We start from the raw sequence: 15,890 nt of genomic DNA, 5'->3' as shown, positions 1-15,890 counted from the left end.
TCTCCCTGTCGTATATTGCCTCTCAGTAATTCAATTCAAATTGACCATAGCAGCAGTGGTACAAATGTGGAAGACTGAGACAGCATAGACACCTGCATATTTAGTGACATTTTCAGGTAACCTCTATTGTTACAGCAGATTTCTTTGTATCAGAGCACACTGTCCTTTATTTATCAGCAGCTGTCAAAAGCATTTTATAGAAGAAAGCAGATATTTATGGTATTTTGGATCTCTGCTTGAATTCTCAGCAACTATTTGCATAGTGATGACGACTGTTTTCAAATATCACTGGTCACAGGTCCAAGGTAGTGTCAAGTGCATATGCTTTTTTGTGTTTCATGTCACTTACCACCACCCCCTGCCCGAACTTGGTGTGTATTGGATGGTACTGGACAGGCAAAACAAAAACCACTAGTTTCCTAGAGTTGACAAGCTGACTATAACAAAACATATTTTATACAGTGGCATCTAGTTTAACAGCAGTTCTAACAGTAGTGGCTTTCTGTTTTCCTACAAAGTTGTCAAATTGGCAAAATCATGCCATTTATCCTCAGGTGTTCATTTCCTTTTTAATTATGTGTCTTCCACGTACATAAATTCAGGAGTCCCCAAATCTGGGACATATATCTACATTGTAAATTTGTATCAGGTTTCTGGTAGGTCTCTGTTAAAGATCCCTACTCCTCTCACAGAATTATTACTTCCAGCGTTTCCTGGGGAGATGGAGTGTCTATTAATCCAACTCTGTTATGTAGATATACCCTTGATCATGAGGATCTTATTCAAATCAGGAAATAAGTTTCTGGATGAAATTCTATGCGTACTTACCTGGTTGGTCACTGTGGGGAACAGGATGTTGGACTAGATAGGCCTTTGATCTGATCTAGTGGGTCTGCTGTTATGGAAGCAATCCCCATTGAACACAGTGGGATTTACTTCCAAGTAAGCATACTTAAGATTGTGCTGTAAGTGTCCCTCACTTTAACTGTCACTGACATGTTGGAAACTGTTAAACATTTAAACTGTGTGTACACTGTTTGCCATGTGTACTTGTGGTGGTATTGGCGAAAAAGGGAGCCTGCACGGTAGAGCCATGCACAGAACAATTGTAGGAAAACTCAGCCTGGACAATAAAGACACCTAGTTATCCTGCTGATAATTGACATAACAGTGGAGATACTGCTCCAGGATGGCGTTCACTTTCTCTGTTTGCCCATCCATCTGGGGGTGGTGTAATGAAGACAGTTGTAGTTCAATCTGTATAGCTGCAACAGGGCATACCAGAACTGGGCCATGAACTAGGGCCCCTGATCCAAGACCAGGCTGGTGGGGAGCCCATGCAACTGGAAAATATGGTGAATAAACAACTGCACAGTCTGTTGGGCTGTCGGTATGCCAGCACATGGAATGAAATGGGCCATCTTGCTAAAGGTGTCCACGACCACCAGAACAGTAGTTTTTCCCTGAGAGGCGGGTAGGTCTGTGATAAAGTCCAGGGTTACCATCCTCCCCCAGTAACCCAGTCAGTCACCCAGGGGTGTGCTTGGCTCTCATGCACGTGCAGCAGGATTGAACATATCTCTCGACATCATGCTTTATACTTGGCCACCAGAAATCATGTGTGACGGCCCATAGCATTTTGAACATGCCAAGATGTCCTGCGGTCGTGCCGCAACCCCCCCCTCTGGGAGGAGCCTGGAGTGCAGTCCTGAGGGGGCTGCTTTACCTCTCACACCCTCTCCTGAATGAAAGGGTCTTGTTCCTGAGCAGCGCACAGCTCCTCAATCCATGCTTTGTGACAGGCCTCCACCATGAACTTGTCTAGGGGTATGATGTGGCATAGGGGGAGCTCAGGCCAGGTTTCATGGTACTCAGGCTTGTGGGACAGTACATCAGCCCTGTGGTTTTGAGCCTGGGGAACTTAGTTGACATGGAAATGAAACCTCAAGAAGAACTGGGCCCAGCACACTTGCAGTTGGTTCAGCTTATGAGCCGTTTGTAGGCTCTTGGGGTTCCGATGGTTGGTGCAGATCTCCACCTCATGCCAGGCTCCTTCCAAGAGGTGTCACCAGGTCTCGAATGCATGTTAGATGGGTAGTAGCTCCTTCTCCCAGACAGTATAGTTCTGTTCCAAACTAGTCAGCTTTCGAGAGAAATAGGCGCAGCCAAGCAGTCCACCCCCTTCTTCAGTGGATTATAACAACACCGCTCCAATATAAATTTATTAAATTTATATCCCACCCTTACTCCCTGTAAGAGCCCAGGCAGCAAATAGACTATACTAAGAGCATCTTAAAAAAAAAGATGGCTTTCCATTTTCGACCAGTGTTTTTGAAATGGTCAATGAAGTGTACTGGTCCCAGATGCTTGCAGCTTCACTGGTTCTGGGTGGAAGGCTTTGAAAATCCTGGACTGAAACTGTGGGAAGAACCAAATGTTAAGGAAAAGTGTGGATTTCTAACAAATATTTAATTTAAAAAACTCAAGTATTATATGTTATATTCTGCAAAAGATCAGTGATGCTGTTCTATATGTCAGAATATATGTTCCTGCTATACCCTTACCCATAGTCAGAATTTTAAAGGAAACGAACACTTCCAAATGCACATTATCAAAATAATTAAGTAATAAATTGGTCATAAAGAGAGTGATTAGAAAAAAAGGGTAAGAGTATTACATGACTGTGTTAACTGACCAGATATAGATGCCATTCACAATTTGTACATGCTCAGTTTATATGATCCGTTGAAAATTAATTTAATTGTTAATTGCAAGCCGTTAACTGGATTCCTATTGTAAGAGCTACACCTTCAAAAAAAAATTCTGGTTGTTATTCTCATACACTAACAATCTGTGCTATAGAGTATTTTTTTTGCATTTGTAGCAATAAGCATTGACTTCTTGAACTCCAACTCCTTTATGCATGGGAGAAGTGAAAAGCACCTCACAATGAAATCTCCAGCTTGTGCTTCTCCATGCTGCTTCCTCTCAACGCTCCTCTCTCTTTGGTGGCTGCCTAACACTGACTCTGCCTGTTAATGGGATTTTCCTTTGTGCTTGATCTAACCATGTGGTAGAACAATACAAATGGAACATGGTTCTGTCAAGCACCATGGAAGGCTCCATGCTTTCCTGCAGCATGGCATGCGGGGATACTTCTGCTGTTTTCAGAAGCATCAAAAGGTGAGAGATTTTCTTGTTTTGACAGGAAAAGTGAATAAAAAAGAGGCATTATGGTTAAGAAAATTGTAGTAAATTCCATAAAATTAGAAGGCTTATTACAGATCTCACTTTGGGAAAACCCACAAATGGACAAAAGCTTTGCAAAAAGCTTGTATGTTTATTTATTTATTTATTTTTGAACATTTTAAACTGTGTCTTCATCCAGTCATGGACTCTAGGACATTATACATAAAATTCCAAATATCAATATTTTACTTATTTATTTAATTACATTTCTAGACCGCCCTATAGCAGAAAGCTCTCAGGGCGGTGTACAACAAATAAAATCACAATTAAAATATGAGCAAGTGTGGAAAAAAATATATATATAGTACAATTATAAAACATTAATAAAATTGCCATTGAGATTTAAATTAAGATCATATTAAGTTTAAAATGTTAAATTAAAATATTTAAAAATTTACAAAATTTAAAAAGCCTGGGCAAAAAGGTAAGTTTTTACCTGGCGCCGAAAAGATAACAGAGAAGGCGCCAGGCGTATCTCGTCTGGGAGGGCATTCCATAGTTCGGGGGCCACCACCGAGAAGGCCCTAGATCTAGTTGTTGATCTCCTGGCCTTTTTATGGGTTGGAACCCGGAGAAGGGCCTTCGACGTCGAGCGTAGTGAACGGGTAGGTACATAGCGAGAGAGGCGCTCCATCAGGTATTGCGGTCCGATGCAATATGCAATACAATATGTAACACAACCATAAAAATCAAGACAGCATTATAAAACCTGAGAAGTTATAGCTGTAAAAAGTTGCATTAATTCCTCTTAAAGTGAACAATCTGAGCATCTAGTTCATTTATTCTTTTATTGTCCAGCTTTATTGATGACTCTATGGATGAAGAAATTTTAAAAAACATGTTAGCTTCATTAGTTGAAGATTATAAGCAAGACACAATATTGGGCTGCTATACTGCATGATCCACATTGTTTGAGTAACAATGGGGCCAGAGTTTTTGTGTTAGATAACTATTTTTTTAAAAATATAGTGTTGAACTTTCCAGTATTCTGTCATAGAATCATTCTACTTGAAAGTACACATGACCACCCAGTTGGTGTAAATCTTTTTATTTGTTTTATTTAATGTCACAGGACCAAGTTTTTCAAATATGGTGAAATTGTTCATTTAAAATGTGTTAGCTGCTGCCAGGATAGTTTGGGCAAGACCCTGGTGTAAAACCCCAATCTCCAGTGCTTAGGTAGTGGTTGCTTAAGTGTTTCAACCTTACAGAAATGGAAAAGCTAACAGAAGACAATCACAAGAGTGAAACAGGTTGAAACTGTAGTTGATAAATGGACTTTCTACATATTGGATTAAGTTTTGTGGACGCAAGACTGGAGCTACAAAATTCATATTTGGAATCCTGACTCTAGAATATAGGCTTCCCTTCAATGTATTTACACATTTCATGCTGACAGCTTGGATGAATTCAGACAGTCATGTACCACTACAATGGGCAAGTAACTGCTTGAAAAATGTTGGACTACAACCTGGGAGACCAGGGTTCAAATCCCCACACAGCCATGAAGCTCACTGGGTGACCTTGGGCCAGTCACTGCCTCTCAGCCTCAGAGGAAGGCAATGGTAAACCCCCTCTCAATACCGCTTACCATGAAAACCCTATTCATAGGGTTGCCATACGTTGGGATCGACTCGAAGGCAGTCCATTTCCATTTTTCATTGGTGTTTATAGATATATATTTCTACCTTAAGAAAACCCTTTTCCTATTGTCTCCTGTAGTACCCCTGTGCATCTGCAGTGGGGCCAGTGTCTCTTTCAGAAAATTCTGGAGCGGATTCTACGGTATATATTCCATTTATCAGTGACCTGGTGGCCCTAACAGAGAGCCTGCCCTACACACACAGTACTCCCCTTGCATCTGCATGCTATAGGGAGTGATTATTAGTGGATGAACAGAGTGACTTTCAAGTTTTCTCCCATTACTGATCATCCTATTGAGGAACTTCTGTTAAGTATCCAAGTAAACCCAGGATTCACTGAAACACAGTTTGAAAACCCCTGATCTACATAATTCTGCTAAGTATTTAACATTTTTCCATTGCTTTGCTTTCCCTGGGTTTGATGCAGACAAATGAGGTACAGTATTCTAAGAGAGCTCAGGTTAGTTTGGTCATCTGATTCAGACATCTGGCTTCCCAAATAGTTGCCACTTGGTAAATGGTCATCTCATCCCTGGCTAAAAGTTGAAGTGAGCTCTTTACTCTGCTGTTATCTTTTACTGAGAGTACTCCAGTAGGATGCCTCTTCTGTTTAACATATATTCAAAAAGTAAGAGATGATGGTTTCTTTGAGAGTGTTGTCGTCCCCTCACTGCCTCTCAAGAAGAATTGAATATTTGCAATATTCTGGCCTATGGGATCAGAAGGAATGGAGCTACAGTTTTCCTGGGTTACAAAACTTGGTCTAAGTAATAAGAATGTTTTTTCATCATAGATATTTGGACTATACTTATGATTGAAACTAATATACCTGTAAATAAAAGTACCAGTACAGTTTTAATAATTGGTTTCATATGTCAGGTTAGTTTTTAATTGAAACTTTTATCTGAATGTTGAAGTTGCAAAAAGTATTTTCATGAAGTTCTTAAAGGAATATTATATTCTGAACTTCCTGTGCAGGGTTCCCCAACCTTGATTTTTATAATAGAAGTAATGCGTGCACATAGCACTTAATGGTGTACCTCTTGAATTGCACCATATCTACTTAAAGCCTCACGGGAACATACCAATAAAATAATGCATGTAGAGATGAATGGACACGTATAGCTGGTAATGCAACCAGATGGCTGGCTTTCACATTAGTTTCCATAATGGGAATAACGTGATAGAGCTGCCACCTGTCCAAGTGATCTCAAGACTCAAGTTAAATAGTAAATTTCTTCTTTTTGGCTGTTGATTGCTGCTGCCTTGCAAGTTGATGGGTAGCCTGGAGTACCTGATGCTGGCACATAGTGTTTATCATAATAATAATAATAATAATAATTTAATTTGTGGGTCGCCTATCTGGCCAATGGCCACTCTAGGCGACGTACAATTTAACAACAATACATTACATCATAATAAAATACATCATAAAATACAATATAACAATAAAACGATAAAACAATTCCAGTACAGAGTAGTAGGCTATTCGTCGTAAAAATTTAACCCTCCCCGGAAGACCCAAAGGCCTGTCTGAAGAGCCAGGTCTTCAAAGCTTGGCGGAATACATTCAGGGAAGGGGCATGCCGAAGGTCATACGGGAGGGAGTTCCAGAGAGTGGGGGCCGCCACTGAAAATGCCCTCTCTCTTGTCCCCGCCAACCTAGCTGTTTTAGTTGGCGGGATTGAGAGAAGGTCCTGTGTGGCTGATCTTGTTGGGTGGCATGGTTGGTGGCGCTGGAGGCGCTCCATCAGGTAAACTGGGCCGAGACCGTATAGGGATTTAAAGGTTAATACCAACACCTTGAATTGGGCCCGGAAAATAACTGGAAGCCAGTGTAGGTCAAACAACACTGGAGTGATGTGTTCCCGGCGGCGACAGTTTGTAAGTAGTCGAGCCGCAGCATTTTGTATAAGTTGTAATTTCCGGACCGTTTTCAAGGGTAACCCCACGTAGAGCGCATTACAGTAATCCAACCGAGAGGTGACCAGGGCATGTACCACCAGTGGGAGCTGATGAGCAGGAAGGTAGGGCTGCAGTCTACGAATGAGGTGTAATTGATACCAAGCTGCCCGGCTCACTGCCGAAATCTGAGCCTCCATGGACAGCTTGGAATCAAGAACAACCCCAAGGCTGCGGACCTGGTCCTTCAGGGGCAATTTCACCCCATCGAACACCAGGTCAACATCTCCCAACCTTCCCTTGTCTCCCACGAGTAGCACCTCAGTCTTATCAGGATTCAACTTCAGCCTGTTCCTTCCCATCCATCCACTCACGGATTCCAGGCACTTGGACATGGTCTCCACAGCTGACTCTGGTGAAGATTTAAACGAGAGATAGAGCTGAGTGTCATCCACATATTGGTGACACTGCAGCCCAAATCTCCTAATGATTGTCCCCAGCGGCTTCATATAGATATTAAATAGCATGGGAGAGAGGATAGAGCCCTGTGGCACACCACAATTGAGAGGCCAAGGGTCTGAAACCTCCTCCCCCAATGCTACCTGTTGATGCCTATCGGAAAGAAAAGAATGGAACCACCGTAGTACAGTGCCTCCTATTCCCGATTCCTCCAGGCGATGTAAAAGGATACTGTGGTCGACAGTATCAAAAGCCGCTGAGAGATCGAGGAGGACAAGAAAGGTGAATTCTCCCCTATCTAATGCCCTCCTCATATCATCAACCAGAGCGACCAATGCTGTTTCAGTTCCATGTCCAGTCCTGAAACCCGATTGGTATGGATCCAAATAATCCGTTTCATCCAAGTGTGTCGACAACTGATTAGCCACCACTCGCTCAATGATCTTGCCCAGGAATGGTAGATTCGAAATTGGGCGAAAGTTATTCAAAACTTGGGGATCCAAGGAGGACTTCTTTAAGATGGGCTTTACAATTGCCTCCTTGAGTGCTAATGGCATTACACCCTCCTCCAAGGATGCATTGACCACCGCCTTAATCCCCTCGCCCAATTTCTCTTTGCAGCTCACAAGGAGCCACAATGGGCAAGGATCAATTAGACAGGTGGTAGGCTTCACAGTTGACAGCACCTTGTCCACATCCTCAGAAGGAAGAGGTCGAAACCGATCCCATTTGACCGGGTTGCAACTGGCCAACTCTGTTTCATTTACTGTATCCACGGCGTATGGAATCGAGCTCCGTAAATGTTCGATTTTGTCGGCAAAGTGCTTTGCTAATTTGTCACAGGAGGCCTTAGACTGTTCCAAGGGTTCCTGAGCAACTGGACCGACCAGGCTTCGGACCACTTGGAACAACCTCCTGGGACAGCACTCTGCGGACGCAATAGAGGCAGCAAAGAACTTTACACTGCATGGCCTCCAGATAAGCCATATTTAAATTTTTAATATATACATATATTTATAGATAATAAGCAAAGTATTCTTTTACCTACTGTTGCTTCTTTACCTGTATTGAGCATGAGAGTGGAGATGTTATGCCCTTGCTTCAACGAACTTCTCTTTGTTTCAGTAGAATTGATGAGATTAGGATTCAGTTTATCATATCCTGCATAGTACATTTGTTCTTCTTAGCCATCTTTTTAAAAGTTCAGTAAACTCTCCATATTTTAGCATTCCTCCTTACCTCCTGGAATAAATGTGGCTACTTTTATTGTAATGTTTTAGATTTTAATTTTTTAAGGTATATCAGCTCTGACATTCTAACTGTATATTATGTGCACACCTAAGCATGTTGCTTAAGGTTATTTCTAGTTGATACGTCAATGTACTGGTGAAGAAAGCTGCATCATCTAGATGCATCATCTGCAACAAGATGCATCTGCATCAAGATGATTGACAATTTTCTATGATGCATTCTGTAAAAGTATGATGGTATGCTGCTACAGAAGTATGGATGGGATCCAAAGTTTCAATGCCAATAACTGAGGAGTTAGGATGATGCGTAGTGTCCTTTCTGCTGATGAAGAAGAACATTGCTTATGGAGGTGCTCTGCTGCAGAAGTTTGGAGTGAGCATTAAAAACTTGGGACCTCCTGGAACCTATGCTATAGATAAGATTTCTTCAACTTTGGGTCCCCAGATGTTGTTGGACTACAACTCCCATGATCCCTTGACCAATGGATAAGCTGGTTGAGGATGATGGGAATTGTAATCTGAGAACATCTGGGGACCCAAAGTTGAAGAACAGTGCTGTAGATCCACTGGGGAGTCAAAACAAGAAAGAAAGAAAATACACCCATCTTCTATCCTCATTGGTAGGAACCAGCAGTGCTTTGGATACTGTGGAGGATGTGCCACTCCACACACCCCGACTCTTTTGCTGTGCCCCTCCTTTATACTTAAAGAGTGACATTCAGTTAATGGAATAAATATTCATTGCAAAAGTGAGTGGTTGACATGCTTCAGTGTGTGACCACTGACATGTCTATTTCCAAGGAACAAACTACTGTATATGTGACAGGACAGCAGTGTGTATTTTGTTCATGTGTCTGTGACATTAACATGTAAAGAGGGGGCACAGGGTCTGTATCATAAATGAAAAAACACCTTTCCCCTTCTACCTAACCGTTCTCCATTGTTTGATCAGCCCAGCTCTGATACTTGAAGTGAGACAAACTGGGGAGAAAAGTGTGTGAAGCAGCACAGCAATGCAGAGGAGGATTTAGTTTCTCTCGCCCATGCACTCCTTTTCATGGGAAGAAATATCTCTAACTCCTGTTTTATACATAAATGGGGAAGACACATGAATAAATATATGTGACTCCCCCTATCACATCTAGTTTAGTTCCAAGATATGCATTCTAAAAGTGAGAGAGAAGGAGAGGGGATTGTTTTGTTTTGTTGTCCATATTCAGCATTCATAATGGAATCGTATTTCACAAGGCAGTTTGTAGCTCATATCCTTTTCTATATTATAGCCTTATATTTTGTGTAATGTTTATTCTATTCCCCCTTAGCAGCACTTATAAGGTGTTTTATGATTTAAACACACCAAAGTATTTCTGAAGTAGGTAGGAAGGTATTCTGTTTCTGTCTTCCACATAAAAACTAAGACGGTGGTTCCCAACCTTTATGAGCACGGGACCCCCTTTATAAGCTGAATTTTTTTTGTGACCCCCTCCCCCCAGAGAGGCAGGCTGGCTGCCAGGAAGGAAGGGGGAAAGCAGCCTTTCTTTGCAGGCTTGCTTCTTTTTGCTTCACAAAAAGCCCTCTCTCATTCTACGTAAGGGCATTGCCAGTAGCGGCAGTGCAAGGAGACGGGAATCAGTGATAGTAATCCCCTCTTCTTTCTGGTAGCTCCACCCTCAGCCTCCTTTGGCATCTGCCATGTATTTTATAGGTAGATGCCTGCCCTTAGTGCGCCTGAAAGACGCTCTGGAGCTTCAGGAAAGGCCTCCCCTCTCGTTTGGAGCAAGGGGGCGGTGGCATCGGCAGCGGAAAGCAGACAGTGTAGAGGGAGTAAAGACTTTTTTTAAAAAAAAATAAATAATTCATTTCTTTACTGTTCACGGCCCCCTCTGGATTACTTTGCGGGGCCCCTGGGGATCCCAGCCCCCAGGTTGGGAACCACTGAACTGTTGAGTTACTTGCTTGAGGCAATTCAGTGAGTCCATGATTAAGCTATGATTTGAACCCAATTCCCAGCTTCATGTCCAACAAAAACATTGCACTGGACTAAACTGGCACATGTGAACGGGTGCTTCAGAAGCCCTACTGCATTTGAAGATGCTCTCTGAACAAATAGTTGAATCTTGCCCTATATGTTTGATTTTAACCAGATGGTTCAAAATCTAGGCTATAAACAGAATATTTGGATGTCATCGTTTTGCTGGGTAGGGTAGCCACAAATGGTATTATAATACAATAATACAAGTAGAACCTGCAACAAAATGTTACAGTGTACCTTAGCTCCTAACAGAACTGTTCCTGTTCAAGGTTTCAGGTGGCCAGTCAGTCATGTCATTCTCCAGAATACTGTAAGGTAGCTGTAAGAGGCTCAAGCAGACCGATTCACTCTTTCCCCTTACCTTCTGGCTTTCCAGTTTTGTCTTTCAACTTGTACTCAATGTTCTGTGACCCATGGAGGCTGCTGAGCATGCTCAGACCTCATTGAGTTGCTCTTGTTTTTTCAGAGGGTTTGCTATCTTTGGGCCTTGAAAGAAAGTTTTGTACTTTTGCATACCACAGGATTAGGTCAAGCATGCTGATACCGCCCTTTTGTTTCTCGCTGGTTCCATTCTGACTCCAAACTTATTGGCACACAACTACCTGAGATTGCTATCAATTATTGTTCTGTTTACCTTTTTTTTAAAAAAAGTAATAATCATGCAGATTGCTGTTCAGTGTTCTACATGCATTACTTAAATATGGTAAGTGTACACTTGAGTTATACAGAGTTGCAGAAATATGCAAGACCCTGCTTCAGTATATCTTCTCCTGCATTTATACTCTTATTCACATATATGCTGATGCGATCTGAACTGGTGGTGACTGACCAGGAACGAGTCCTTGGGATCATAGTGGATACCTCAATGACAATGTTGACCTAGGGTGCAGCAGCTGTGAAAAAGGTGGATTCCATGCCAGGGGCATTAGGAAAGGATTTGAAAATAAAGCTGTCAATATCATTATGCTGTTATACAAATCTATGGTGTGACCACTCTTGGAATATTGCGTACAGTTCTGGTTGCCTCACCTCAAAAAGGGTATTGTAGAACTGGATAGGATTCAGAAAGGGCAACCAAAATGATAAAGGGGATGGAGCAACTCCCCTAGGAGGAATGGGAATGGACTGCCTTCAAGTCGATCCCGACTTATGGCGATCCTATGAATTCATGGTAAGCGGTATTCAGAGGGGGTTTACCATTGCCTCCCTCTGAGGCTAGTCCTCCCCGGCTGGCTAGGGCCTGCTCAGCTTGCCACAGCTGCACAAGACAGCCCCTTCCTTGTCCGCAACTGCCAGCTGGGGGACAACTGGGCTCCTTAGGACTATGCAGCTTGCCCACGGCTGCACAGATGGCAGGGCACATAACCCCTGAGCTACTCCCTGTGGGGGTGATCTTTAGCTGGCCCTTGACACCCAGGAGACACGAGCGGGGACTTGAACTCACAGACTCTGGACTCCCAGCCAGGCTCTCCTCCCCACTGTGCTATAGGTTACAATATTTGGGCCTTTTTAGTTTAGAGAAAAGCTAAGTAAGAAGAGACATGATAGAGGTGTGTAAAGTTATGGACAGTGTAGAGAAAGTGGAGAGGGAAAAATATTCTTCTCTTGTAACACTAAAACGTGGACAAGCTGAATGTTGGAAGATACAGAACAGACAAAATAAAATACTTTGTCACACAGTACATAGTTAAATTTTGGAATTCATTCCCACAAGATGTAGTGATGGCCACCAACTTGGATAGTTTTAGAAGAGTATTAGACAGATTCATGGAGGACAGGGCTATCAATGGCTACTGAACATCATGCCTCTATTCTGCTTCCACTGTCGGAGGCAGTATACTCTAGTGGCAGACTACTGTTGTGCTCAGGTCCTGCTTTCAGGCTTCCAAGGGCATCTGGCTGGTTACTGTGAGAACAGAATGATGGACTAGATGGGCCACTGGCTGATCCAGCAGGCTGTTCTCAAGTTCTTACACTGTTAACTGCTTAATGGTGGCTTCTAAAGATTAAATTTCATCATAATTGCAATTACCAAAACATAAAGCTGGCAAAATAATATTGAGGGGGGCACAGAAGGGGAAAAGGCATTCATTGTCTGGGGGACTTTGTCCCACATGTTAAATATCTAAAAGATAAATGATGGTATATTTCACATTAATGCTCCCTTCCTAAACACATTTTTTTCTGAAGCAAGCCATACTGATCTTAAAGGAGTCAACTTTCGAGTAAGCAGTCTTATGATTGCAACCTTACTTTAATTTGTAGTTAATTATCTTCTTATAATTTGTATATGAAAAGTGACTTTCTTTCAAGTAATCACAGGGGTTCAGGAATGTGATGGGTGGGAAGGTGAACATGTCTGTGTTTGTTGTGAGTGGGCAGAAGCATGTCACTACTGAAAAGTTTCTTTCCCTGATTGCCATGTAGTGGTCCTCTGTAACTGTTATAGGTCACAACAAAAAATGTAGGTGAGAAACTAGTCTTTCTAATAACCAAATCCTAGGTCATTTAGGGCTTTAAAAGTCAAAGCATGTTTAATCGTGCCTGGAAACTAATCAGTAGCCAGTGCATCCCCTTAAGAACCAGTGTAATGCTGTCCTTTTGGGCAGTACTAGTTACTATGTTCTGTATTTTGAACCAATTGAAGGAGTTTTGTGGTGTTATATATCATGCTTACATGGAACGTTCTGTATGCCAATTTTTGTGCATGTGTTCATTTTGTGCACAGAACAGAAACTGCAAAGACTAGTGGTGTTCTCAAACTAGATCATTAATGCTAAAATGAATTCAAATCTCTGTACACAAATATCACTTGATTTCAACTTTTTACTGAGGACTGTTCCCGAGTCAGAGCTTGGAAGTAACTACTTACAAGTAACGAATTACTTGTAATTCATTACTTTTTTGAGTAACGAGTGGGTAATTCCTTTACATTTTGGTTGTAATAGAACTAGGAGTAATTTTACTACTTTTGTGGAGTAATTGTAACGTTTCCAGCATTACTTTTGGGCATTACTTGGGGGGGGGAGCAGGGGAAATCTTCTGCTCCTCTGATTTGTGGATGAAAATAATGTGCCTCAAACTGGGCTTCTGTGCAGCATCACTCTTTCCTAATGCTCTGTGGATGGGTAGGAGGCGACAAGTGAGGAGGCGGAGAGTGAGACGGGGTGGAGTGGAGAAAACAATTATTTAAAAAAATGGATAGTGGTGGTGAAAAATGGAGTGGAGGGAAAAAGGATCTGGAGGTCAAGAACATGGATAAAGGAGGAGAAGAAGGCAGCAGCAGAATGGAGATAAAGAACTGTGGACGTGAAAGATGACAACATGTGTGTGTGTGTGTGTGTGTGTGTGTGAGAGAGAGAGAGAGAGAGAGAGAGAGAGAGAGAGAATACTGTGTTTGCACTTGGTACACATAGTGACCTCCACCACCCTCTCTGGCTACTGTGCTGCATTTGCAGTATTTTAACTTTTTTGCATCTCAGGGGAAAATGTTTGCTTGGGTGAGTTGGTGGCAGGGCAGGGTCTGGGAGGTGGTTAAGTGAGAGAGATTATGCTTGCTGGCTGAGTGGGGGTGTTGCATTTGGTTTGGCGTGCAAAGATCTGAGTAGTGGCCTCAGCCTCCCTCCCCACCACCCTTACCAGCGGAGAGACCACCATTGCTATCTTATGAATAAAAACAATTATTCTATTACCTCTGTACTTGTTTGTTTATTTTTAATGTTGTTTTAGGCTACTTAGATGTGCAACAGCCAAGGCCAGCACCTTGTAGGCGTTTTTTTTAAAGTAACTGAAATGTAATTGTAGTGATCACTTTGGAAGAAAAGTAATCAGTTACTTTCAGAGCAATTGTAATTGTAATGGTAATTACTACTTTTTTGGGCCATGTAACTGTAATTTATTACTTTTTATAAGTAATCTTCCAAGCTCTGTTCAGAGTCTTCTTGCAGATTAGTTTAACAACTCTCCCTTGCAGTCCTTTCCCTCCCCAAAATTCTTTTTCTGGAAAGTTAGTGTTTCTCCAATAAATGAATTTGGCACTGAGAAATCGATGTTCCAATTGCAACTGGCTCATAAAGTCTTGGAAAAGTTAAAACCACTTATGTTTGTTAGGATGGTTGAACATAGCAAATTATTTCAGAGAAATATTTAGTTGTTCCCATAATTAACTGTGTAAGTACCGCATGATTGGATCTGTGCTGGCAAGGCTTTGATTGTGTATCCATTAATATTTTGGCTGCCATAAACAAAAGGATCATGTTTAAACCTTTCATTAATACCTTTTTTTTAAAAAGCTGGAAAGATTGGTTTGTTGAGACTAACTAAAAAGGCATTTCACTAAACCAAGTTAAAGGGGACCTGAGATTTGTAGCACAGTGGCAGGCTGAAGTAGGTAATTCTTCCTAAATATACACAGTACCTATCATGATTAAAGCAGAAATATTGCAACTCATGTTACTTTCAATTGCAGTGTTGTTTGTTAAAATATTTATCCTTGCAAAGCAAACTGGTTGGTTTTAATCATACACACTGTTTCAAAGCTGTTTGAAAACCTTATGTTTCTGCCCTTTCTAACATGCCATTTGCCATGTGGTGGATATTAATACCACAAAAAATATTTTTCCAAAAGGTGAAAAGACACTGGAATAGTCTTCTGAGAGATGAGATGGGTCCCTAATCTTTAGAATTACATTGAAGTGAATTGTGCAAAGCATTTAAAGCATAGTCTGGCTTGATTCTTATGGGATTCACTAAGTAAATGGGAATGCTCTCTTTTCCAACTTTTACTTATGATGGTTATTTTATAGCAAGCTATTTACCTGGAAATATTTCAACTTTGCAGGTTCAGAAGACTACAGGAGTAAGTTCAGTGGGGAGTGCTTCATGGACCTTGTCTGTCCTGAAAAGTGCCGCTGTGAGGGAACAATTGTAGACTGTTCTAATCAAAAGCTCATTCGACTCCCCAGTCACCTTCCAGAATATACCACAGACCTGTAAGTGCGACACTTTTTACTATGAAGAATATAGAATGATTAATGGTTAAAATAATTCAGTTGTTCCTTCTTGTTTTAGCAGACATTTTCAAAGTTATCCAAGTTGTCAAAGGACAATGTGTGGTTCTTCTGATGCAATTGCCATATTGTGGCCTGACGTTATCTGTCCTACTTTGAAGGAAATAAAAATATGTCTGATCTATCTCATTACTGTGGAGCTCTAGTCACATGTTTTATTTCCAAGGATTTTTTAATGAAAGGCTTGGGTTAAATCAAGGCTGGCTCCAGGTGTCAGAGAGTTATTGGCAAAAGTGCCCTCTGGTGGAGCTCCTTTTTTCCTGTCTGAGTGGAAAATGATGGGCTT

At 41.6% G+C, this 15,890-nt stretch overlaps 1 protein-coding gene across 2 annotated transcripts in view; it reads left to right on the top strand.

Moving 5' to 3' along the window:
• Positions 1–15,890, top strand: part of SLIT3 (slit guidance ligand 3) — an 810,414-nt gene that overhangs the window by 594,065 nt on the left and 200,459 nt on the right. For both annotated transcript variants that reach the window (XM_061616805.1, XM_061616804.1), the window contains one exon: positions 15,376–15,526. In XM_061616805.1, coding sequence (XP_061472789.1) covers positions 15,376–15,526 — 151 coding nt within the window. The remainder of the gene's footprint in view (positions 1–15,375; positions 15,527–15,890) is intronic.

The sequence above is a fragment of the Rhineura floridana genome, chromosome 3 (assembly GCF_030035675.1).
Source record: "Rhineura floridana isolate rRhiFlo1 chromosome 3, rRhiFlo1.hap2, whole genome shotgun sequence".
In the NCBI taxonomy this organism is placed as follows: Eukaryota; Metazoa; Chordata; class Lepidosauria; order Squamata; family Rhineuridae; genus Rhineura; species Rhineura floridana.
This window is presented reverse-complemented; position numbering and strand designations above follow the sequence as displayed.